General features: G+C 48.4%; 8 protein-coding genes across 8 annotated transcripts; 3 read left to right on the forward strand and 5 right to left on the reverse strand.

The window, feature by feature from the left end:
* Positions 1 to 245: 245 nt before the first annotated feature.
* Positions 246 to 2,189, forward strand: N7506_007345 (uncharacterized protein; the record flags this gene model as incomplete). The annotated part of the gene is given in 5 exon segments (XM_056956638.1): positions 246 to 530; positions 588 to 1,196; positions 1,208 to 1,531; positions 1,584 to 2,007; positions 2,059 to 2,189. 5 exon segments carry the CDS (start codon positions 246 to 248, stop codon positions 2,187 to 2,189), a joined length of 1,773 nt encoding a protein of 590 aa, XP_056810972.1.
* Positions 2,190 to 2,663: 474 nt separating this feature from the next.
* Positions 2,664 to 4,364, reverse strand: N7506_007346 (uncharacterized protein; the record flags this gene model as incomplete). Its single annotated transcript, XM_056956639.1, has 5 exons — positions 2,664 to 3,306; positions 3,375 to 3,646; positions 3,704 to 3,804; positions 3,857 to 3,952; positions 4,013 to 4,364. The coding sequence occupies 5 exons, from the start codon at positions 4,362 to 4,364 to the stop codon at positions 2,664 to 2,666; spliced, it is 1,464 nt and encodes a 487-aa protein (XP_056810973.1).
* Positions 4,365 to 6,072: 1,708 nt separating this feature from the next.
* Positions 6,073 to 6,967, reverse strand: N7506_007347 (fungal specific transcription factor domain-containing protein; the record flags this gene model as incomplete). The annotated part of the gene is made up of 2 exons (XM_056956640.1): positions 6,073 to 6,460; positions 6,525 to 6,967. 2 exons carry the CDS (start codon positions 6,965 to 6,967, stop codon positions 6,073 to 6,075), a joined length of 831 nt encoding a protein of 276 aa, XP_056810974.1.
* Positions 6,968 to 8,206: 1,239 nt separating this feature from the next.
* Positions 8,207 to 10,234, reverse strand: N7506_007348 (uncharacterized protein; the record flags this gene model as incomplete). The annotated part of the gene is made up of 4 exons (XM_056956641.1): positions 8,207 to 8,457; positions 8,535 to 9,667; positions 9,724 to 10,089; positions 10,200 to 10,234. 4 exons carry the CDS (start codon positions 10,232 to 10,234, stop codon positions 8,207 to 8,209), a joined length of 1,785 nt encoding a protein of 594 aa, XP_056810975.1.
* A 447-nt stretch (positions 10,235 to 10,681) lies between these two features.
* N7506_007349 (Vanillyl-alcohol oxidase C-terminal subdomain 2) lies at positions 10,682 to 12,762 on the forward strand (the record flags this gene model as incomplete). Its single annotated transcript, XM_056956642.1, has 10 exons — positions 10,682 to 10,728; positions 10,850 to 10,922; positions 10,976 to 11,168; positions 11,223 to 11,331; positions 11,411 to 11,507; positions 11,568 to 11,602; positions 11,658 to 11,759; positions 11,813 to 12,330; positions 12,382 to 12,557; positions 12,622 to 12,762. The coding sequence occupies 10 exons, from the start codon at positions 10,682 to 10,684 to the stop codon at positions 12,760 to 12,762; spliced, it is 1,491 nt and encodes a 496-aa protein (XP_056810976.1).
* A 1,012-nt stretch (positions 12,763 to 13,774) lies between these two features.
* N7506_007350 (uncharacterized protein) lies at positions 13,775 to 15,895 on the forward strand (the record flags this gene model as incomplete). The annotated part of the gene is made up of 3 exons (XM_056956643.1): positions 13,775 to 14,066; positions 14,113 to 15,406; positions 15,463 to 15,895. The coding sequence occupies 3 exons, from the start codon at positions 13,775 to 13,777 to the stop codon at positions 15,893 to 15,895; spliced, it is 2,019 nt and encodes a 672-aa protein (XP_056810977.1).
* A 2,940-nt stretch (positions 15,896 to 18,835) lies between these two features.
* On the reverse strand, positions 18,836 to 19,825 carry N7506_007351 (uncharacterized protein; the record flags this gene model as incomplete). The annotated part of the gene is made up of 1 exon (XM_056956644.1): positions 18,836 to 19,825. One exon carries the CDS (start codon positions 19,823 to 19,825, stop codon positions 18,836 to 18,838), a length of 990 nt encoding a protein of 329 aa, XP_056810978.1.
* Positions 19,826 to 20,606: 781 nt separating this feature from the next.
* N7506_007352 (Amidase) lies at positions 20,607 to 22,744 on the reverse strand (the record flags this gene model as incomplete). Its single annotated transcript, XM_056956645.1, has 6 exons — positions 20,607 to 21,146; positions 21,240 to 21,616; positions 21,669 to 21,780; positions 21,828 to 22,381; positions 22,434 to 22,578; positions 22,631 to 22,744. The coding sequence occupies 6 exons, from the start codon at positions 22,742 to 22,744 to the stop codon at positions 20,607 to 20,609; spliced, it is 1,842 nt and encodes a 613-aa protein (XP_056810979.1).
* Positions 22,745 to 23,238: the final 494 nt, after the last annotated feature.

Genomic DNA, 23,238 nt, shown 5'->3' on the forward strand with positions numbered 1-23,238 from the left:
TTTGGGGCTTGGAAATATTACGCGCCTACGCAGCACTCTGTCTGCGGCAACTTCAAGCCTTATAAATCAGGCGCCAAGAGGAAGATCCACCGCGGGTAGTTCCCGAGGTCCCGAGGAATAGCGGGATCGGCAACTTTCCGACCTTCAATTTGGAACAGGGATGAAGTGAAAGAACTCTAAATAAGAGAAGGCAACATGAAGAATTCAAGAGGTCCAAGCTCGCAAAACTAGGCAAACCACACGGGATGGCTACTTACTCGCCAGGCTGCTGGCAAGCAATTGCTCAAACTAAACAGCAGGCTATCCTCAACTTGATCCCGGAGAAATGGAGGATCTCAACTCCTCTCCCAGCTCCTGCCGAGCTGCGAGACTGCACAGGTGGCTACATACAACAATATCTGACACCCCGGGAAGTTGAGATCACAGAGGCAGATGCCGTGTCTATCACCCAACAAACAACTACGGGTGCGTGGACCTCAGTCGAGGTCACCGAGGCATTCTGCCACAGAGCGGCTGTTGCCCATCAGATGGTACGAATTCAACTCCCGCCGCACGCAAATACCATGCCGGTCCTGATGTGAAAGCAGGTCAATTGTCTTCATGAGATATTCTTTGACGAGGCACTTGCTGCCGCCAAGGCATTGGATGCATACTTTGTAACGAACGGCAAGCCCTTGGGCCCTTTGCACGGCCTTCCAGTAAGTTTGAAAGACCAGTTTCATATCAAAGGAGTCGAAACAACTATGGGATACGTTGGGTGGATCGGGACCTTCGAAGGCAAGAAAGATGACCCCCGAGTAGGCACTTTCGAAAGTGAGTTGGTCATGGAACTCCGAGGTCTCGGGGCGGTGCTATTTTGCAAAACTAGTGTCCCCACTACATTGATGGCCGGAGAGACAGCCAACAACATCATTGGTTACACTTCGAACCCCAAAAACCGCCATCTTTCCAGCGGAGGAAGTTCCGGCGGCGAAGGCGCGTTGATTGCACTACGAGGGTTGCCCGCAGGTTTTGGTACGGATATTGGAGGCAGCATCCGGGTACCAGCTTCTTTTAATGGTATCTTTGGTCTGCGTCCATCAGGTGGAAGATTACCTTACGAAGGCGTCGCAAACTCTATGGACGGGCAAAACACCATTTTGTCCGTGGTTGGACCAATGGCAACCACTGCTCGCTCTTTCAAAATTGCTTTTCAAGTCGATTCTAGAGCAAGCAAGGTCCTTGGAATCATGACCCCCTGGTCCATGAGATACCATGGCGGAGCTCAGTTGAGAGTAACTTCCTGAGCATCGTCAACGAAAGTCCTCCTTCGCTCACTTTTGCCTTTTTACATCATGGTGGTGTGGTCCGGCCTGATCCTCCGGTGAGCAGAGCTGTTAGGTCAATTGAAGAGATGTTGAGACGACAGGGCCATCAAGTAAGTGGATATTGCTTGTTTGAGATTTGCGCAACGCCGTGTTGTATGAATGTTGACGTGACAAAGGTTGTAGACTGGTGTCCACCTTCGCACAATATCGCGCATGCTATAGCAGTGAGTTCGATCCCCCAGGTCCAAATTTGTCCAAGCAGCTGAACTTTGATAGAAAGAGGCATTTCAAATGGATGGTGGAGAGGACGTTCTCCACGATCTTGCTTTATCAGGCGAGCCACAACTACCACAATGTTTTGTGGCAAAGACCACCCACATGACTGCTGTTCAGATCTCCGATTTGAATATCAGAAAGCGTCGGTATCAAAAAGCCTACTTGGACTATTGGAATTCGACTTCGGAGTTGACCCGGAGTGGACGTCCTGTCGATGCGCTCATATGCGCCACAGCACCCCACGCAGCTGTGATTCCAGGATGCTTCCGGCATGTAGGATATACCAGTTTTGTCAACGTTCTAGATTGGACCAGTGCTGTATTCCCTGTCACTCATGCCGACAAAGACTCAGACCTGCTCACTCCAACCGCCTCAGCGGGCAATCTCAATGACCAGCACGAGAATATAACTCTCAATTCCGACTGTAAGTTTTTCATCCCGCTTAGCTATAGAAAGAAAGCCCACTAATCCTCAGATAATGCGTCAATTTATGATGGCGCGCCAGTTGGTCTTCAATTGATTGGTCGACGCTTAGAAGAAGAGAAAGTTCTCTGTCTTACGGAGTATGTTTCTAGATTATGGAACGAGCTACCCCAAGGATCTTAGGCCACTACCTACCTTTTTTGGCCCTCTCAATGTGTATTCATCATAAGTGCACCGTTGAATTGCTTGGGTGTATCGATAGACAAGATGCATACAATGACTAGATACAAGCATCAGTGCCGACTCTCTTTTGAACTCTCTTTTGAACTCTCTTTTGAACTGTCTTTTGAACTGTTTTTTGAAATATCTTTTAAGCTATCACTCCAATTATTTACTATTCACTCTATGGGTATTATGGACCTTAAAAATCAGTTTGTAACAGGCGAAAGTTATTGTCAAGTAGTTATGACCGCGATTGGTCGACCGAACCTTGGAAGAAAGCCTTGGCTAAGCCGTTAACCGAGAATTGGGGATTGGGGATAGTGATTTCAAAAATGCGCGACTTTTTCATTGAAGATAGCTACTAGCCAATTTTCCAATGGAGAGCTTGTAGTTATTAGTCCCATGATCACCGCTTAATATGACCGAGGAAACCACTTAGTACGAGAACCGGAATCCCGGATGATCATCCCCCATGTTCTGCAATTCCTCGTATTCAAGGGCCAACCGATGATCACGCGCCCCCTGCTCCCTACGCCTGTTTTCGTTCCAGAGCAGCAAAAACAGTACCACGGCGGCTATCAAGCACAGCCAAATCAATGACAAGCTCGTTGCATAGCCTGTCACATAGAAAGGTGACTCAGATGACAGGAATACGTTGCTAGCAACGAAACCGCCACAATTTCCGAATCCAATCTGCATTGCAGTCGCAATGGCTTTCTTGTAATGTCCACTGATGTTGTTACTCAGCCATCCGATGAGAATGGGCTGGGCAATGAAACCACCACCCGTGACGGCAAAGAGGGCAAAGTACTTTGCGCCGACGGGAACCGATCGTTGTGCAAGCAAGATGACATATCCCACGGTTGCGATACCACAGCCAGCTATGACAAATCCAAACCGGTGTCTCATCTTGTCGCTCATATAAGCGGTTCCAATGGTCATAATTGCTGCCACGATATAAATGGGGATGCTCATAACCTGTGCCATCAAGGAAGTCCAGCCCATATCTCGAAGAATTGAGGGAATGAAGAACGAAGCTGCATAGCCTGTGTTCAAAGCACCCAAGTACATGATTATCCTGTGCATCATTCGTCAGGAATCTTCAACTCTCGGGGCCAGCCGCAGTATGTTTGTCGGATGACTTACCCTAAGTAGATTTTCTTATCTCCCAGAATTCTCCAGACCGCGGCTTGATCCAATCGATTCATGGGGAATGAGTCGTTCTCGGATTGTAAACGCGCAATAAGAATTGTTCGTTCTCTTTCAGTGAGGAACTTTGCCTTCTCAGGCCAATCCACAATCAGCAATTTAGCGATCAACCCAACCACCACAGTGGCGATCCCTTCAAGGATGAAGATCCACCGCCATGACGAATATCCACGGACTCCCTCCATATATGACAGCCCATATGCTAGTAACTAATACCGGAAATCAGTGCGTGGCCATTTTACAAGAAATTCGGAACAGTCTCTTACTCCACTGATAGCCCCGGATATGATACTGGCACTGAAAAAAAGGTTCAATCGCCATTGGAGTTCAAAACGCTTATAATAAGTCGATATTAAATAAACACAGCCTATAAAGGGGTTAGTGACCGGGTTGATGAGTCCTTCTCGGGTTTGACTTGCCAGGTAAGAAGCCTGCCTCAAAGATGCCCAGTAGAAAGCGACATGCCATCAAGGCAGACCAACTCTGGACAAACCCTTGGCCGATAGTAACACAACCTAGAGTTTCAAGGTGATCAACTCGAGATTCTGTAGACCAAATTGGCACATTCCACCTACCCCATGCCACCATGATTCCACTTAGCCAAGTAGACGGAGCAAGCTTCTTCATGATCAAGTTACATGGTACCTCGCAAAGAATGTAGGGTATGAAGAAGATAAACAGAGCGTAGTTGTACTGCCCTCCTTTCATTTGCAAATCATTTTCGAGACCCTGTAAGCGCGCATTTCCGATATTGATGCGGTCCAAGAAGGCAAGCAGATAGAGCAGCATTAGAATCGGCACGACATGTAAATCGCACTTCCAGACTACCTTGCGCTCTTCTGTCGGGTTGAGATCAGAAGGGAGAGCCTCTGTCTCCACATCGTCCACATGGGCGTGGTCCTTGTCAGGTTTGCTTATGGACTTCATCCTGTCTGGTCCAATAAAGATCGATCCCAAGATAAGTGATACTTAAATGTATTTCGATCCGAGATTTTGGGCAGCAATGGACAAGGAAAAGAACTTTGACTGATGAGTTTCTGATTTCAAGGTTTTTCGTTCAAAGCAGATCCTGGGGTCTGTCGTACTTATAACGACTCTGTACGTCAATTTTGGACAACAAAAGCCACGATCTCAGATGCATTATTACCCCTCAAATGTGGACACATGATTCCGAATTCCTTGCCGACACTGGCTGCCGTGGAAGTACAGTGGCGATGAATTGGTGCTGATCGTTTGGCACTCCATCGCCCAGAAACCCTTCCCCGGATTCCATCCGTGGGTTCCCCGCATTGAATGAGCACCTGGGCAGGATCCTTGGCCTAGAATCGCAATAGGGGGATATTGCTCGTCGAGATCCAATCGGGAACTACCCGGCTCACACACAATAGCCACCTGCAGTGGGTGGTGGAGAAGTGAGGGGGACACAGGGAGCCACCCAAAGGCCGATGTGGGTGAGAAGCTGGACAAATAGAAATTATAACATTTTATACCAAGGTAGAACTCACAAATTGAAAAGCTCCGTCATTTTATAGATATACTGGCATTTCAAAACGGGGAAAGAACGGGGAGCTTTACCTTCCAAGAGTCATGTCCAATGATGTGTTTTCTTAGTGAATAGTTCCAAGTGATCGTTACCTTATATAATATTGAGGAAGGTAGCCTCGAAAATTAAGACCAAGTGGAAGCGAAAACTTTTGCAGGGAATCTCGTATATGCCTTGGGATACGCTTTTGAGCCGCCGAGTGCCGTTGTGGTGTCGTAGTTTCTATTAAACCTAAAAAAGCTCCCACATCAAATCGGCAAAAGTTGTTTTCCCATCTTAAAACAGATTTGGAAGAAGAAGTTCTTCGTCTAAATTCTGAAGGAATTGAGCAGGAAGCATAATATCGCCAAGATCTGTATCCCAATTACCAAAGAATGGACTTTGTAGTCCGTACTCCACACGGTCACCCTGCATCACACTCGATGGCACTTGATTTGCGCCTTCGATTTCAGGTTCAACTGGATTTCTTTCATCCGATGGAGATCTATTGGGATGAATTGCTGCTGTGGACATTTACTCACGCATTAGAAAAATTGAAGAGGGATGAGGAGGGGATTGTGGAGTATCTTACGTTCACAGAGTTTCTCCCTATGGCTTTTCCGAAGTTCATCAAGAGCGATACAGTAATCCCTGGCAGATGGGTGTACAGCAATCATTCTGTTCAAAGTTTCAAGACATTCGTCCCAGGTTTGTTCTCGTTGTTGCAAGGATATACCAGGGAAGTCCGCACCGCTTGACTCAGCAAGAACCAGCACAATTCCAGCACTTATGAGATCTAGGAAAATGATTAGCAATCTGGCGGAATTTTTTGAAAAATTCTAGAAATACACACAAAATACTCCATACCACCAAGCACCCGTTGAATCTTCGGTTGTGGCTTTTGAAAGCGATGAGATAAGATCACTGGCCGCTTGCACGCATTTGAGTGCCGCATTTTGTTGGTAAATTATTGACCAAGAGGTGGGTTGATCAGAATGCAAGTTGCCAGTTGAGCAGTAAGTGCTGAATGTAGGGCGATATGAAAGCAGTTTCAAGTGAAGAAATCTGAGAATAGAGTCATTCAGGTGCGCACATCTCGGGCGCTTAATATGCTTACCTTGCATGCAAAACATTTGATTGACGACGAAAGGTGCGATCCAAAGTGGATTTATGAGGAGAGTCCCATTTGAAGACAACGGGAAGTTGAGCTTCGAACTCTTCCAAGGATCGATCTATTTCCATCATGGCTTTGAAATCCCCTTCGACTGAGAGCGGGAATTGTCCATCTGGAGGTTCATCGCCACTGTGATAGATTTTCAACAGAACCCTCCACAAAATTCCAATCAATTTCATGTTCTGATGCAGGAACTGATTCTTTGATATGACTCCGTCTGGTTGTTGGGATCCGTCCTTGCCAAGGGCTAAATATTTGTCGTCGGTCGGTGAGGGCAATGGGACTCTTGAATAGTCCTTTGTCATGGGCGGACGACCTGTTGTCATGCTGATAATACTATGAGAAAGGTCAGTCCTCTGTGCGTCTAATATTAGACTTTTGGAAATCTTACATGTCCATTTGCACACATGCGCACCATGCTCGCCAACGCATTTCCCTTTCGAGGGCAGAGAGACCATTGAATTGACGACGGTTCTGCAGACCAAGACCAACTGCCATCCTATGTGCCATACCAATAACATTCCAGCATCGTTTGGGATAGGGTGTGCATTGCAAATATATCGAGACCATCAAAAGCGCTTGGACATGAGCCAAGCTACCACTGTCGAGGATATCGATGTTCATCAAACTCTTCATCCGTTCATAGAACATCATCGAAGAGTTGCGTTTTTCACGAGGCTCCATATCAGAAAACTCGCAAGCAATGGCAAACATTGCATTCAAAGCGCAATTGAACACAGTCGATGGGCAATTTTGACCACCAAGGCCCACATCTGGCAGATTTGGATCGTTATCGTTGGGCTTGTTAGTCCAGATACTTTCATAGGTAGCCATAAAGCTCTCTTTGTGCACCCAGGGGTAGAAGACATGATTATTAGTAAAATAAACATCGAGGAGCCAATCTGCGAGCCGCCTAGGTGGGAGTGAAAAGTCGTCCGAGAGCAACGTGGCTATATTTGGTGAAAGTGAGGTATTGGCGCACGGGAAGGACGAGGGTGGTGAGCCACTGGTGGAAACTGTTTGGTTATTGCTTGAGTGTGTAGTTCTCTGGCCTGGTGAGCTTTGGGCATATTGATGAACCAGTGAGACGAGAGACGATTGACCATAGTACTGATCATGGGGGGCTGTATCTGGTGTACCTGGTACCGCCGCCCCCATGGCAGCAAGAGACATAGGTAATGTGCTTCCACCAGAGGATGTCTGCTCTAGTGGTGGATTTGGATTTTGCCCTGTGTGTAGGGCTTCCGTGTGGCGAGGTGATTTGGATGCTTGCGCTCCACCTAAATCAGAGATGTGGGCGCGCAACGAGTCCAGATATCTAGAAATTTGACCACTTTCAGCACTGGAAAACAGTGACTCTGAGAGATACTCACGCCTTCTCAGTCTGGTATTTGGCCGTGTCTGCAATCACCAGATACTCGCATGGCTGGTTTGCGATTCCACGTTTTCGACATGCACCGCAAGTTGGTCTCTGTCCATCACAACGGACTTTGCGGTCTCGACAATGCTGACACGCTAGTGCGACACGCCTTCGTTTAGACGATGGGCCCGGCGTCGGGTCAAGCTGTGAATTGGCCTAAACGACCAATCATGCAATGAGTAAATGGGTGGATACAAAAAACGAGGCTAACTATAGCGAGCTCAAATCCGGACTCGTGGACACTTACAGGGCTGACAAATGAGTCTGACATCTCGGATCTCTCAACACATGCGTCGAATAAATCTGACAGCAGGAAATGAAGAGCGGGAAAGTCCCGGCATTTGTAAATGCATCAGATCGAGCAGCGGTTGCGCTCTCGGGAAATACCCGATATGGCGCTAGCCGGATTTGGCCCCATCACGTCATCGTGGCCTTTCTCCACGGCTCCACCTACTCACCGGTGCGCTCTTTGATTGGTCGACGACTGTCACGTCAACATCCTCCAAGCAATCTGAGACCCCATGCTGATGTGCTTTATTTACTCCGTACTACAGTGCGATCTAGTATTGTTCCAAATTCATTGCCAAAACGTCATACTTGCGAACAAACTCATATAATTTACAGTGTCTCCCAGTGAATGCACGGTTGGCCTATCATACAATGTGCGCATCAATAACAGCAGAAGTTCCCCCGCGAACGATCTCGATGGCTTCTTGGAGCGCTGGAACCAACTCCGCCAAGTCTTTCACCCTCGCCGCATGAATATTGCCATCACTTGCAGCTCTCGCGATTCCAGAATAATCGGGGCTTGGGTCGAACGAGATGTTTAACTCATGATTATCAACCTTTGATCCGTGCCCGTCGGGATGAACGAGCAACATCGATCGTCGGGGAGCATTCCATCCTATCAAGGGCCAGAAGTTAGCAATCATTCCTTTGAGAATGTCTGAATAGCAGACTCGGGCTGCGCAAAAGCCTCACCTTTGTTGTTGAGGACGATGGTAAGAACCGGAATCTGGTACCGATGCGAAATCCAATACACACTTGATGGAACGCTGAAGAGGAAGGTTCCATCACCAACAATTTGAATCACGAGTGGCTTGCTGTCAGGCTTTTTCGCGTCCAAAGCAAGTTTGATCCCGAGGGCACCGCCACCACTCCACCCAAGGCCACCTCCACCGCAGTTGATCCATTGACCTGGAAGAGTGGCACGGACTTGGTCGGCAATGAGGACTGAGTTTGTGACCGCCTCGATGGCAAACACCGTGTCACTGGGGGTAAGTTCTCTCAATTTCTTGCAAAGGAGTGAGGCGTTGAAGGTAGTCGCATCGGGAGAAGATGCACACCTCTCATCAAGAGTTTTGATTAGCGCCTGGTGGGATTCTTGCCGACGCGAATTTCTCTCTTGATGAGCCTGTGACTTTAAAGACAACTGAAGATCAACCGAAGAGTCAATGAAAGATGACAGCTGACTCAAGGCCGTTGTGGCATCAGCTGAGTATCTTCGAACGGCTGGAAGATAGAACAAGGGCATCAGCTTTTTCAGCGGATCGATGTCGATATGAATAACTGTTGCTGTATCACTCGGCTTGCACTGAGTCGGAATCCAAGGCACATCGCAGTCCACGATTAGGATAAAATCCGCAGTCTCAATGCTGGGATCCGAGCCATACCGCATGCCTAACCAACTGGGATGATCGGCCGGGAAGCACATGTCACAGCCTCCGGTGTCCAGCACACGCAGACCAGACACTTGATTTGCCAGCCCAATCAACGCATCCACAGACTTATGATTCCGGCCGCTGTAGCCCGTGATGACCAGTGGCTGTTCGGCTTGGATGAGCTGCTCTGCAATTGATCTCACGTGTGACTCAGGAAGCGCCGCTGCCTCACAGGGCCTCCAATGCTCAGGCTTGATGGGGTATGGCTGGGCTTCCTCTTCCATAACTTCACGAGCTCCCATCAAGTACGCCGGTCCCATTGGAGCGCTCGTGGCAACTTGCAAGGCACGGCCGACCATTTGCTTGATATTCTTTCCAGTCTTGATCTCTCCGACGTATCTGCAGTATTGAGCAACAATCTGCTTTTGATCGGGAACATCCTGCAGCCAATGTCTGTTGAACCCTGGGTCAGATCAACCAAGTCCCATCATGTATGAAAGGTGGCTCACATATATTCAGTGCGTGAACCACGTAGCTCACCCTCCATGGTGAAAGGTGATAAGCCCGCGAATATCAACACAGGTGCGCGGCCTGTCGAGGCATTATGGATTGCTGCTCCCAGACCAGAGGTGCCGACATCAACATGGATGATCACGCACTGAGGCTTGTTGGTGACTCGTGCATATCCATCCGCCATGGATAGAGCGACCATCTCATTGGGACAGGTGAAGATTCTGGGGAATTCGTTTGGGCGTTCTTTCAACCCTTTTGCCATAGCCTCCATGATGCTGGGGTGGTCCGAGCCCAGATTCACAAAACAATTGCGAACCCCCAGCTCCCACAGGGCCTCGAAGAAGGCATAAGATGCGGTATACCTGTTTCTTCTCAGCACGAGTCACATATCAGTAGAAATTTGAAATTTCAGGCTTACATTTGGAACTTGTGTCGTTTCGACTTTTGTTCTCACGGTGTGTCTTATTCCAACGTTTTTTGCACCTCATCATCGCGCGACCGTTCCATATTATATACAACTCAATTTGCGTCCACGGGTGTGTCCACGGATTCGTGGAAGCCCTCAAATCTTGGATTAAGTGATTCGGATAATTCCCGAGAGGCTTCAATGAATCATCCAGCGATCTGGAAGTTTGGAAATCTTGAAATGTTTCGGATGATCGGCTGCAAGTCTTCGGGAGATGCCCGGGAAAGTCCCGAGATCTCTCACTGGGACTTGGTCGAGATTCAAAAGTTGCTCAAGTTCCAAGGTTGTTATGATATATAATATTTCATTGCAGCTAATTCCATCCAACCACACGGGGACTTAATACCAATTCTGGAACTTCGGAGGTTACTTTCCTCTCTACTGTTTTGTCAAGACCGGTTGAGCCCACACTCTGAAGGCAGCAATATGCTACGACTTCTACCCAGAATCAAGCCCGGTCGGCAATCTATACCTGTAAGAACGACAAAATGGACGGGGAAAAGCATATCTCACCCTCACCAATCATATCCGAAAGGTTTGCCGAAGCGCTATTATTCGGTTGAATCATCGAGTTCCCCCTCGGAATCAACAGGTTGGTCAAGGGAAATTATAGCTGCTTGTGTTGCATCGGTCGTCACGGTCTCTGTGATATATAGCATCGGGCAATCGAACCATGAGAGCAAGGATAAGAAAAAGCCGCAATATGCTACGCTGGAGGAAATGAAAACGGTGAGTCGGACTTGCTAGCTGACGAGTCTTTTTGCTAACGACCCGTTACACAGGCCATTCGAGAAATCAACCAAGAGCTTGGAGAAGACTCTATCAGCACCGACGATGAAGACTTGAAGATGCATGGCTATTCCGAATGGTCTTCAGTCAATATTGATCGTCTCCCTGTGGCTGTTGCATTCCCTAAATCCACTGCAGAGGTAGCCACCATTGCGCGAGTTTGCCACAAATACAAAGTACCCATGAGTAAGTCAAATTGGACTTTGTCGGCTATTGAAAGATTCTAATTGTCACCCTCAGTCCCATATTCTGGTGGATCCAGTGTCGAAGGTCATTTTGCAGCAGCCTTCGGTGGAGTGAGTGTTGACTTCCTCAATATGAGTGAAGTTGTTGCTTTCCACCCGGAAGAGTAAGCGAGTCTTTTCCAAATCTAACGGCTTCACATATCGTGAAAGCGTGCGAAAAGCGTTCATTGCTAATGATTGCAGCATGGACATTGTTGTACAGCCATCTGTGTCCTGGATGGAGATGAACGAGAACATCAAATCGAGTGGACTGTTTTTCCCTATCGACCCTGGTCCACCGGTATGTCGAATTACCCTCCACGGATGGAAATTGAACTCTGGACTAATGTTTCTCACGCAGGCAAAAATTGGTGGAATGATTGCCACCAATTGCAGGTATATAATAGCCCTTGAAGAGTGGAAAGAGGCTCGCTCATGTTATAATTTCTAGTGGAACGAATGCCGTGCGGTATGGTACCATGAAGGATTGGGTTGTGAACCTGACTGTCGTTCTTCCGGATGGAAGGATAATCAAAACGAGGAAAAGACCACGGTATGTTATTCAGCCTTGTGGCTGCAATCTTGAGATTTTAATTTTTGGGATAGCAAATCTTCAGCCGGCTATAACCTGAACGGCTTATTCACTGGGTCGGAAGGCACACTGGGCTTCGTCACAGAAGCGACTCTGAAACTAGCCCATATCCCACAGGAGAGTGGCGTTGGGATGACGACATTCAAAACCATGAGAGATGCTGCAAATGCAGCTACACAGATTGTCCGCCAGGGAATCCCAGTCGGAGCTGTGGAGCTGTTGGATGATGTCCAAATGGATGTCATTAATAAGATGGGCGCGACGGGTAGGGTATGGAAAACATTGCCTACTTTGTTCCTCAAATTCAGTGGCACCAAGCTAGGAGTGCAAGATAACATTGAAGGCGTGCGAAAGATTGTCAATGAAAACAAGGGCAGTGAGCTGGAAGTGGAACAAGACAAAGCAAAGCAAGCAGTTCTGTGGTCTGCCAGAAAGGAAGCCTTGTGGAGTATGCTTTGCATGAGAGAGTCCGGACATGAGGTTTGGTCCACTGATGTTGCTGTTCCCCTGTCTCGGCTTCCGGATCTAGTTGGTATGTATTCCCCAGCGGCAAATTGACCACAGAGACTTATGTGATGAACAGAAATCTCGAAGCGCGATCTTGATAAGTTGGGTCTGTTTGGCAGCATGCTTGGTCACGTCGGTGATGGAAATTTCCATGAGACTATCTTGTTCAACGGTGCTGAAGAGCGTGAGCTGGTGTCCAAGTGTGTGCATGACATGGTGCATCGCGCAATTGAGATGGAAGGCACATGTACAGTGAGTTTGATACTTCTCCGATTTCGACTTGCTGTTTGTTTCCCATATGCTGATTACCACCAAGGGCGAGCACGGCATTGGTTTAGGCAAGAAAGAGTTTATGGAGAAGGAGGTAGGGGAAGGGAGTTTATCAGTCATGCGTGGAATCAAGTTATCCCTTGATCCGTTTTGGCTGATGAATCCTGGGAAGGTTTTCGACCCTTGAAACATCGGGAGGCCGCCATTTCCATTCGAAATCTAGCCCCATTTGCCACATGTTATTAATCCACGATGCAAACCGTTCCTGGCGCAGAAATGCAACAAGTACGGCAACAGTGGTAGGAAGATCACATAAGAAAAATCAAGACTGAAGGCTTCGCGGATTGCTATAACAGATAGGCTGGTTGTGATCATCGACTAATGTTAGAGGGTCGTAACTCTGGGAATCGTGCAATGTGGCAAGTATGTGAGCGATAGTTGTGTCTAGCACCGTCTGTCTGAAGATTGAAGTGGATTTTTTCTTCGAAAGTTGAAGCAAGTAGACAGGTACTGAGCTCAGACTTTTGTGGGCGGTCTCATAATTATACCCAAAGTTGTTCAGGCCGATAGCAAAATATGAATGACGTTCGGGGTATATATGGACGCCAAGGACTGTGATCTTGCTTTAGGGCGGCACCGGCAAAAAGCTTCCTCGACGGTTGACACAAACATTTGTAGACACCCTACATAGTCTTCGGGGTCGAGTCTTCTGTTCGGGGGATCACCAAGTATTCGAGTTGGCGTTGAATCAACGTAATTGGGATTTCCCTCAATATATACCCTCGGATTTGCTTTTTGTGGTCGCCCATGGTAGAGGTAGCCATATGTGCCAGCTTCAAGCTGGTGATGGGAATGAATCAAGGCATCATGGAAATGAAATCCGCTTGACCACACCCCTACCAAGGTGTATAGTCAGCCAGGGATATCGAAGGTGATGCCTAAAAGTCCCTGCTGATCCCCGGGATGCCTGATTGATTCGAATTAGACCGCTTCTAATACCGCCTTCGAAATGCCAGACTTACATCGCGGCAACGGGCGCGGATTGCATGCAAGCTAGCCTTGATCGGGTATAGCGTGATGACTAGTCTGATTCGCGGCTAGAGACAGGAGCTCCAGGAGCTCCAAGGGCTGCTCTCCGGCCTCCCGAGCCGCGCTCCCGCATCATTCGTCAAGGTCGCCAAAAGCGCCAGCCTATCACAATGCAACGCAACCTGGCTGCCAGGGTTTCCCGAAGCCTGCCACAGCTAAATCGACATGTATTCACCCAGTCATCTTCTCGTGCGATCCCAATTGCCAACGCCCGTCATGCTGGCTTGGCCCACCGCAATACCTGGAACATTGCGCCTCGGACAGCCGTGATGCAGGCCAGTACGCGCTATGCCCACACAGATGCTGGACCAGCCAAATCAGGCGGGGCCATTCTCGACGCGACCAGCTTCAAGGGTTCGGTCATCACGGAGAAGCATTGGAAGAACCAAGGCTCACCAGTCGGTACGGTCTTATCGTCGCGTCCTTATCACCTTGCTAACCAGCTCAGTGGATGCCTTGATTGAGCCGCGCGCAATCTTGCATTTTATGGGTTTCATCACGCAGGGCGTCCTACCGAACGGAAAGAAGACTGATTTGGCTTTGCTCGAGCCAGATGAATTCCCACTGTTCATGAACCCAACTTCTGAATGGGCACCTGCGCCATTCAACAAAGCCACAGTTCCCACAGTCCAAAAAGCGATGGAGCGGATCGCTGGTCCGGAGGACTTGAGTGGATTGACCCAGGTTGGACATAATATAAATTTTCTCAAAAGTCGTCTCTGGGGAGGCCTTGACCCTGTGCCCACAACCCAATGGCGCGACAAGGAGCTCAACAACCCCGAGCACTTCACAATCGCCCATGAATACCTAACTTCCGTGATTGCCGTTTTTGAGTATCTCAATATCCCTCAGATCCGGAAAAACATGCGCGACACCTTCAACAACGTATCCGCAGACCTAGGAGAAATGCAGGAGGCTTTGAATGCACGGCGCAAGGAGCAAGGAGTCTTCGCGCCTGAGCTCAATCTTCCTGCTCTTTGGGAACAATTTATCCGCGCACAGTACGAAGTCATGACCAGCACCGCCCATTCCTGGGTCCTCGCCCGCGCCGCTGAATTGCGAGCACCGATAGTGGATAAATTCGCATCGATCCCTACCGAAACCCCACATACTCCAGAAATGGTGACTCTCTCAGCTCGGTGGAACGACCTTCTCGCCGTCGTGTCCATGGCAGATTTCAAAATTTGGTTACCCATGGATGGGTACACAGGACACTATCCACCCTCTGAGATCGTTGCTGGACTACACAACCCCGATTTAGCGAATCAAGAGCAGAGTCAAGACTTTTCGAAGCTGCTCATTGATCGATTTGCACAACGTCTCGATGCCGCGAGGGTTCAAGGCCCAAGCGCAAAGAATCCTAACGTGCCCCGCCACGAGCGCCTGCTGATGAGCTCCGACTTACAAGATGAACTGCGTTTGAAGACCCGCGGCCAGAGTCCGTCACCGCAGCCACCTGTGCAGCCTTGGATTCAACAGCTTCTTCGAGGACATCAGCAAATCATGAGTATGGATCCACAAGAGAGAAAGGGTCTTGGTTTCGGTATCGCGATTTACCGCGCATCGAAAGAGATTTCCGATAATGATTGGGAGGAACTGCAGCGACGCGTGGAAGCCCACTTATCGGCGTGGGGTGAGGATGTACAGGGTTCTGACGAGCTGAAGCCACTTCTCAATCTGCATTGGTTTGACTGCAAAGAATTGGATTACGATAATCAAAGACCTACGCTCGCACTGAGGAGGTTCGAAAGCCCTCTTTCCCAAGAAACAAAAAAACCAACACTAACACTAATTCTAGCCACTACAAGGAAATTCGGTCCTCGGACGAGTGGACCCACAAGCTCGCACCATCTATGTTCCTTATCGTCGATGAATGGGCCGTTAGGTCATATCTCGATGAAAAATATATGGCTATGAGACGAGATCAGCCAGGTTATTTGAAGGGAGACTTCCAAGGTCATGTTCTAGCTGTCGATCCCGATTTCGATGAAAAGGCCACCCCAAGCCTAAATACAACCAGACCAGCCGATGAAGACCCCGAATCTGGAAGCATTGAATATTCCGGTCATATGCGAATCATGGGTAACCTAGTCTGGAGCGAGCTCTACCCCTTGCTAATGACGCAATCGGTGATACTTGAGAATCTTTGGCTGCAGTCACACGAACATCCTTTGCATATGTACACGGGGCTGACAACACCGACTCAGATCGAGTCATGGAAGAGAGGCTGATTCCGTGAGCCGTGTTATGAAGCATTTCAAGCACCCAAAGAGGCAACTCCCGCTCAAGCAGAACATTTCCGGGTAATGAGGAAGGAGGGCAGCTCTTAATTTAAATACTTGGCTCTGTTTATCATAACATTTTAATCGACCTTGCCCGTCTTCCCGCTGTCTGAAATGCACAGAGTTCTCCCCATGATCCTTTCCAGATGATGCAACTGGCCCCGGGGCACCGGAACATCTTGGCTCACCCGTGCGTTCTTTTGAATAGAAGGGTGCAGTCATGGCCCCGAGGGTGCTGCTGGGCTGCTTAGGTTTGTTCCACCGTTTGTTTTTTCTTCAAGCACGTGAAACCAAATGTGTTGAGCGATTATATCTGAAGGTGAGGGGGCATTACTATATACTGCCAGTCCCAGACATAGTTGGTCTGTAGACCCCGGGCGGCCTTTTTAGAAGGTCTGCTTGAAGAAGAGCCACATGATCATGTTTGAAACAGGCCAACGATATGTGATTGTGAAAATCTTCCATGGTTGGAACGGGTATTTCCAAAATTCGGCGCGTCTATCCCTAGCTGACATCTAGTATTATCCTCGGGGGAAAACAAAATCGCCATCTGGGCAATGGAGGCCGCACACAAATAGAACAGACGGAAAGAGCAGAGAACATGATAACTATCACTGGGCAATCAAGCAAAACCTTGGAAGCCGCATTGACCATGCCCAGGTGACATCATTGCCGCTCAAAACACTTCGAAGCTCAGCTTAAAAAATGGACAGTAAAACATATTATGATGAGAGCAACGGGTATGATTAGAAAGACGTTGGCAATCCAAATAAGAGGGCTTAGGCTTTCAAGTCTCGAGGTTGTCATAGGTGAACGGAGATCCAAAAGGTTGTACAACATGAATCTGTCAAGTAACCAAACGTAGGGAACGTGGAATAAAAGCAGCAAAAGGTTTTTGATGCCTGTAAGTATCGTATCATTCAACACGTACCAGGCATGAAATGCGTCGGAAATCATCAAAATGATGCCTAGCACGAAAGATCCACGGCGGTATTTCCAGCGTGGAACGCCCGCATAGAGCATTATATAGCTCAGAGTCGAGACGAAGTAAGAGATCCGGTGCGTGCCCTGCAAGAGGAAACCCCCCAAGACAACTAGACAAATTGAACAAAGCATCAACGCGCAAAACAATGGTATCGGGACAATGTACACATACAAGTTTCGCTTGCACTTGGGACAAAAATAATGACCGGGATGGGAAATTGTACGACAATAATGGTTTTCGAACCATTTCTTCCTTATAGGGCTATACCATCGCTCGACTTCGTAGACGCCAGCAAGGAGATCGAGTGCGTCGCGATGCAAATTCTTAAAAACTTCCTCTTCCATGCCCTGGCAAAGGAATATGGCCCTTGCAAGGCACTTCGCTTCCTTGGCTTGGTTTGGGGTCATAGGGTGATTGACTTGGAAGACGTTGAGCCAAAATGTCAGCTGCGGCGATGACAACCAAATTCTGTTTCTCCGGAATATTGCGGACAATGCCACGAGATGAACCGCAATTTGGTATCGAAAGTTTGCCGGCGCTAACCCGCTATCAAATTTGTGTAGTAGATGGCTGGCATGAACAAGCAGCCGGCGGTTGACGTTTATCTTTTGAATGCCATCCCCTCGCTCAGCTTGCATATTCACTAGGACAAATCCAGATAGAACCAGTATTTGTTGATTTTCTGCCATGACTGTGTGCATGATCCATTTATGGACACACCTATGGAGGGTGTAGCCTCTTGGCCCATTGGTGTGATCGTCTGTGATGGGACCGATTTCTGCAAACCCGTATTCGCAGAGAATCTTCATTGCGTCATGGAATTTAAGTTGATCCACAATCTCCAGTCCTTCTGGCTCAGCGCCTCGCCAAAGAACATCGTTGAGATTCCTCGCAAGATCATACCATAGATCCCGGCTATCAAGAGAAGCCCATATGGAGAGAAGCAACCCTGCAAACTTGTGGTGTTGTTGAATGTGATGACGTGAAATGCTCCAAGTCAGCTCTAAGCGCCTTTGACTTTTGAACGCGGCCGATGTATAGGTGCTTTCATGGCTACCCAGTGAACGATCTTTCAGGAGTGCCAGATATTGAGCGCAGCTCATGGATGTGTTTCGGAGGTATTGACCTGCGCTTGCCAAGGTGAATGGCAATCCGTCTAGCTCAATGACCAAATCATCCAAGTGAAGATCTAAACGTGTCAATATGCAATCTGGAAATATTATTTGTGTCGGATTTCAAGTCTTACCCATTGTTAGTTCTAGGAGCCGATCTCGTCGGCCTGGCTGGTGACACAGAATGTCGCGATTGTGCTGCATGCTTTCAATCTTAGAAACCATGATTTGGTCTCCGAGCCGAGACTCAGGCGACCTGGTAATAATGATGCTATGACCCTGTGCCGGATATGGACGCCATGAATCTATCGGGAATCCTGAGGTGGGCTCATAATTATCGTATACCATCAGCCAGCCATCATTACCCCGACTGCTTAACCACGACATTGCCCATTTCACTGTATTGCTGGCGGCAGCATCATCTCCTCGTATGGTTTCTTTCAAATCCACCATGTCTGGGTATTACTCCAGGATTCGTTGTGTCATTCTCTTGAAACCTGCCGCTAGGCTCACTTCATCTGTTGCATCGAACCAGAAGATTGCTGTGTAGGTTAGAACATGCAGCGTTATGTATTCCAGTGCGAGCTGAGTTTTTCCAATTCCTGCCATGCCATGCAGAACCACGGACTTTCTGGAGGTTTGGGCTTGAAGTTTGGTCTGGATCCGCGAAAGTTCGTGCTCTCTACTCACGAATAGATGTATATGCGGGAAATATTGCGTGTTAAATGGAATCAAAAACTTTTCTTGTAAACAAGTAAGCAAATATTGGATGTGCATGGAGGCTACTATACACTAACCACGAGCTGTATCAAAATGGGTCGGGCTGAAAGAATTTTCGGACACTGAAGGCATATTTGACAGCAACTCTTTGCTATATGCCGCTGCTGCCATAGCGGCGTATCCTTGCCATTGGTTGTTCTTATGTGAATCGGCATAATCACAAATTCCCCTGATGACCAAACAAGGGAAATGATTCATAAGCCCAGCAGCTTCCATTTCGAAGCAGAGGACCCCCAAATCCTTTGCCAGTTTGTCTCGGCTGCAAGCATCTTTCATCACTTGGTTGCCCGAAGCGATGACCCCATAGTGAACCCGAGGTCTTGTCGTAGGGCGTTTCTGGCGGTTGATAGCCTGAGATCCATCGCACCCCTGACAATCGGCCTCGGGATCTGGATGACAATAATCCGCATGGAACAGCGTGTCCCTTTCATGGCCAGGGTACTGAAATACCAAGCCGTGATCCTCCCCACTTATCCTAGACAAGGTATCCGGAAGGAGGGTATGGAATCTCGGGCGTGCCGTGAGATGATAACCTTCAAGGTTCGCAAGAGCTGTCAGGAGGGCCGGATGGGCATTGTTCAGCGATCCTGTGCGTTCGATTTTGCCCGACTGAAGTGTTTTGCCAAAGTCATATTGAACAACTCCAGGCGAGGTACCAGTGGGCCTTGAGACAACGATATCGCCTAGTCGAACGTCGAATGATGGGGATGGAACACCGCCTCCAATACCTACCAGGAGTCCGAATCTGATCCTCTGGTACGTCGATATCATGTTAGCCCCAACAACAGCCGCAGATACCGTGCCGTATATTCCTGCCGGGAGACATGCGACCACAACATTGTGGCCATTGATTTCTCCCAACACATATGAGTTATTATCATAGGACGGTTGGGATAGACTGGGATGAATGTTGTCTAGGAAGAGTCTTGCTGCAGCCATTTCCAGCGGCAGAGCGCATATCCATCCGATGCGGTAATCGCCATGACTTCGAGGTGTTGACATAGTAAATCTTTGACTGTCAGGGGAAAAGAAGAGTGATATGTTAGCAATTCTTCGATGAAAACCTCGGGAAGGCCCCGTGGGAAGATGAAATGGGAGAGAAGGGTGAGAACGAGTGATAGGTGATCACTGCGCCACACGTGGTTGGGGCGTTTCCCTCAGCTGAATATTTGTTTGCCATCAACCAATGACATATTGCTAAGTGACAGGTCAGTTTCAGCTGCCCAGGTGGCAGTCAAACTAGACGCTCATGCAGGGATGAGAGTGCAGATCTTTACTTAACTAGGAGAAGCGCCCAGGCGAAGTACATGTCCATCACTGCACCGCCTCTCCAGGGCTCTGGGCATAGGAGCGATGCTGTGACTGTGGCATGCAGCTTGTCACGCCTAGCTTTCCGTGCTTCTTCCAAACTTTTCCTACCTTTTTCTGATTCTCGATGCGTTGACCCAACAGTCACTATGTATTGTGAGTACGGAGTACGGACTATGGAAGTCCGATGTGATGCTTTGTGATAACTTTCTGTAAGGCAATGGGGGGATTCATACTCCGCACAGTAGTCTATTTTGCGAAAAGGCTAGGCCGAGTAAAGGGTATTTCGCCAGAATGGGCTTGCACTGGGGCATGTATCATTTTAATGTCAATGGGACCTACCTGCTCGCTTGCAACTGCGGCTGCAAATAATTACCTGAGCGGTCAGGTGGTCTTGTCTTGGCACCTCATACACCAACTATTGACTTCGAGTTCCAACATTAAGATCCTTTGACTTGTGCGGCCCAGTATAGGTCTAGAACATGAAGCGTCCTGTCTTGACACGTTTGGTTGCATCTGTGTTGTAGGCCAATTCACGGACAAGGTTCAACAACATGATATCACATCCATACGCCGCTTGGATCTCAAGAGCGGCGGGGATCTTCTCTTCAACCAAGCTGATTTTGCTCGTATATCCAACCTCGCCAACAGGGACTGCCAGCTCTGGACTTCCGTTGAGAACTGACAGCATGTTCCAGCTGAGATATCCTTCAGGTGCAGTAGCAAAGCCACCCGCTGAGTCCTTCGTGGTAGCGTCTCGGTACCAAGGGACCCCACCATTCCCGTTGAACGGGAAGACAACAATTGTCTCCGAGCAGGTCTCATCATTGGAAGCAAGGATATATTTTCTGTACCAAGCTTGGAACTCTGCTCGTTGTGCTTTCCCAAGCTTGGCTTTGGCGTCGCTTTCGGGCTCTGTGGAGTTGGTTCCAGGTGTGTCGACAGACATGTAGGGATAAATTCCAAACTTCTTGAAATAGTCTGTTTTAAAGTCGTTGGCAAAAGTATCGGCGTTCTGGACATATGTGTAAGTCTGTCATTGATAAGAGTCTGGTCAGCCGCTGCCTTTCATCGGCCACCTGAAATTGAAATCCGGGTTGAGACTCACATTCTCGAAGTAGTCTGCGATACTGGCGTTTCCATGACCAGATGTCTTGAGCCACAACTTATTGGTATCGACAATAGTTCGGTTCACGCCCAAGAACGCCTCTAACTTCTGAACATATTCTTCGCCGGGAGCAGTGTAGTTTTCTGCGATATTGACCCAGTACTCGCGTGGGTAAAGAATCTTCGTGGGGAACTTGGTGTAATTCTTCAACCCGGATCCGCGGTACATGGCTGAACCGAAGGTGTTGAAGGAGTCAACGTCACGAGCAAAGTGTCCAGCGGCATCGAATGGTCCAAAATGTGTGGCAGTGTTATTTGTGCTGTTAAGTGACGAGCGGATTCCGAAGACACCATTCAATGCGGACGGGAAACGCATCGCTGTACTGTTAGGTCAAGATTCCATGGACCGGAGAAATCAGACGAAACTTACAACCACCGGTATCTTCACCCACTGTGTTGTCCAACCAGTCATATGCAGCCATCGAAGATCCCGATCCTGCTGAAGAAGCGCCAGGGATTTGGTAAGTATCGGCTCGGACATTCTACCGTATGGTTAGTGCCGCTCATTCTCGAATGGGGTCTCTCATACAATTGGTAGTTCATAGTCAGTCCACTCAGAAGCCGTGAAAAGAGCACCAGCGAACAACGATAGCTTTGTCTTGCCGACGATGATGGCACCTTGGTCGATCAAACTCTGGATGACGCCGGAGGTTTGATTGGCTGGAGGGTATGTCTTTGCGTAGGCTCGACTGCCGTAAGTCGTGACGAGGCCATTGATTTCATATTCGTCCTTCACTGCCACGCGGTATCCAGCAAGAGGCTTTTCGGGGGTAGGCGTATAGAAAAGTCTGGATGGGACAGCCACTGAGATACCTCCCAGCTGGCTCCCACCTTTGGCCGCAAGAGGCTCATAAACGTCCGGGCTCTCGTCTGATGGCACTGAAGCAAGAGTGAAAGAGTTTGTGAAGTCATCATAGAGGCGCCAGGCACGGTGAAGGCCGTAGCGTGTTGCAAAGTATGGACCATCAGGGAGTGGCGTAGAAGAGAAAGGAGCAAATTCCACCAGTCGGGGTTTCAGGTTGTGGAAAAATTCCCGAGCATCATCTGCAAGAGCAACGCCCTCAGGACCTTGGAAGTAAAAGGCTATTTGCAAATTGTTAGTCACAGCATATCCATTAAGAATCACGCCAATTACCCGAAGAGAAGCTGTCCGAATAGACATCATCTTTTGATTTGAAGTCATTAATGGTTTGATTGAGCCATGCAGCCGAGATTGCTTTATCAGTCGAAGTCACAACTGTGATAGGACGCGGCTCTTTGCCATCAAAAATTTTGTCCACCTTTTTCTTGTGTCAGTGGCACTATGAAGAGATGAAAAGGAAATACACGAACCTCAACCTTATCCGGGACATAGTAAGCTATGTCTCCAACCTGAGCCACCGAGGAGGCAATGACGTGCACCGGCAAGGCTGCAGCAACGGCGAGGAGAAGGCTTGAGCCCAACATTATTCTGCAAATCACGAGCCACAGGGGAGAGTAAACTTGCTGTCCGAACAAAATAACCGGATTATCTTACAGTCGTACTCCGGGGCAGAAGAGTTCTTATGAAGTTCGGATCCCCCACTCCGTGCTGGGTTTCAGGCGAGTGATTCACTTATTAATGCCAATGCCTATCAGTGCCAAGCTTTTAAAGTTATCGGATTGACTACTTTCAGATAAACAACAGACAAATTGGAAACAGATCGTATGGGAATATGTTGGGCATTTCGGAGAATCAGCCACAGATATGGGAAGATACGAGACGATCATAGGAGTGACCCAATCAATCAAGATACGGCACTTATGTTATGGAAATTGGGCTATGGCGTATGCGGCGTTAGAACTTTGGTCCCTGCATCGTGCGCGAGTAGAAGAAGCTTATCTGCAGTTACGGGTACTTCCCGAGTGAATGTCGGGAAATTGCCGGGTTCGGGCTGTTCGGGTCGCTCGGCCAGTCAGAT

The sequence above is a fragment of the Penicillium brevicompactum genome (assembly GCF_028827555.1).
Source record: "Penicillium brevicompactum strain IBT 35665 chromosome Unknown utg000005l_segment0_segment0, whole genome shotgun sequence".
Lineage (NCBI taxonomy): Eukaryota > Fungi > Ascomycota > Eurotiomycetes > Eurotiales > Aspergillaceae > Penicillium > Penicillium brevicompactum.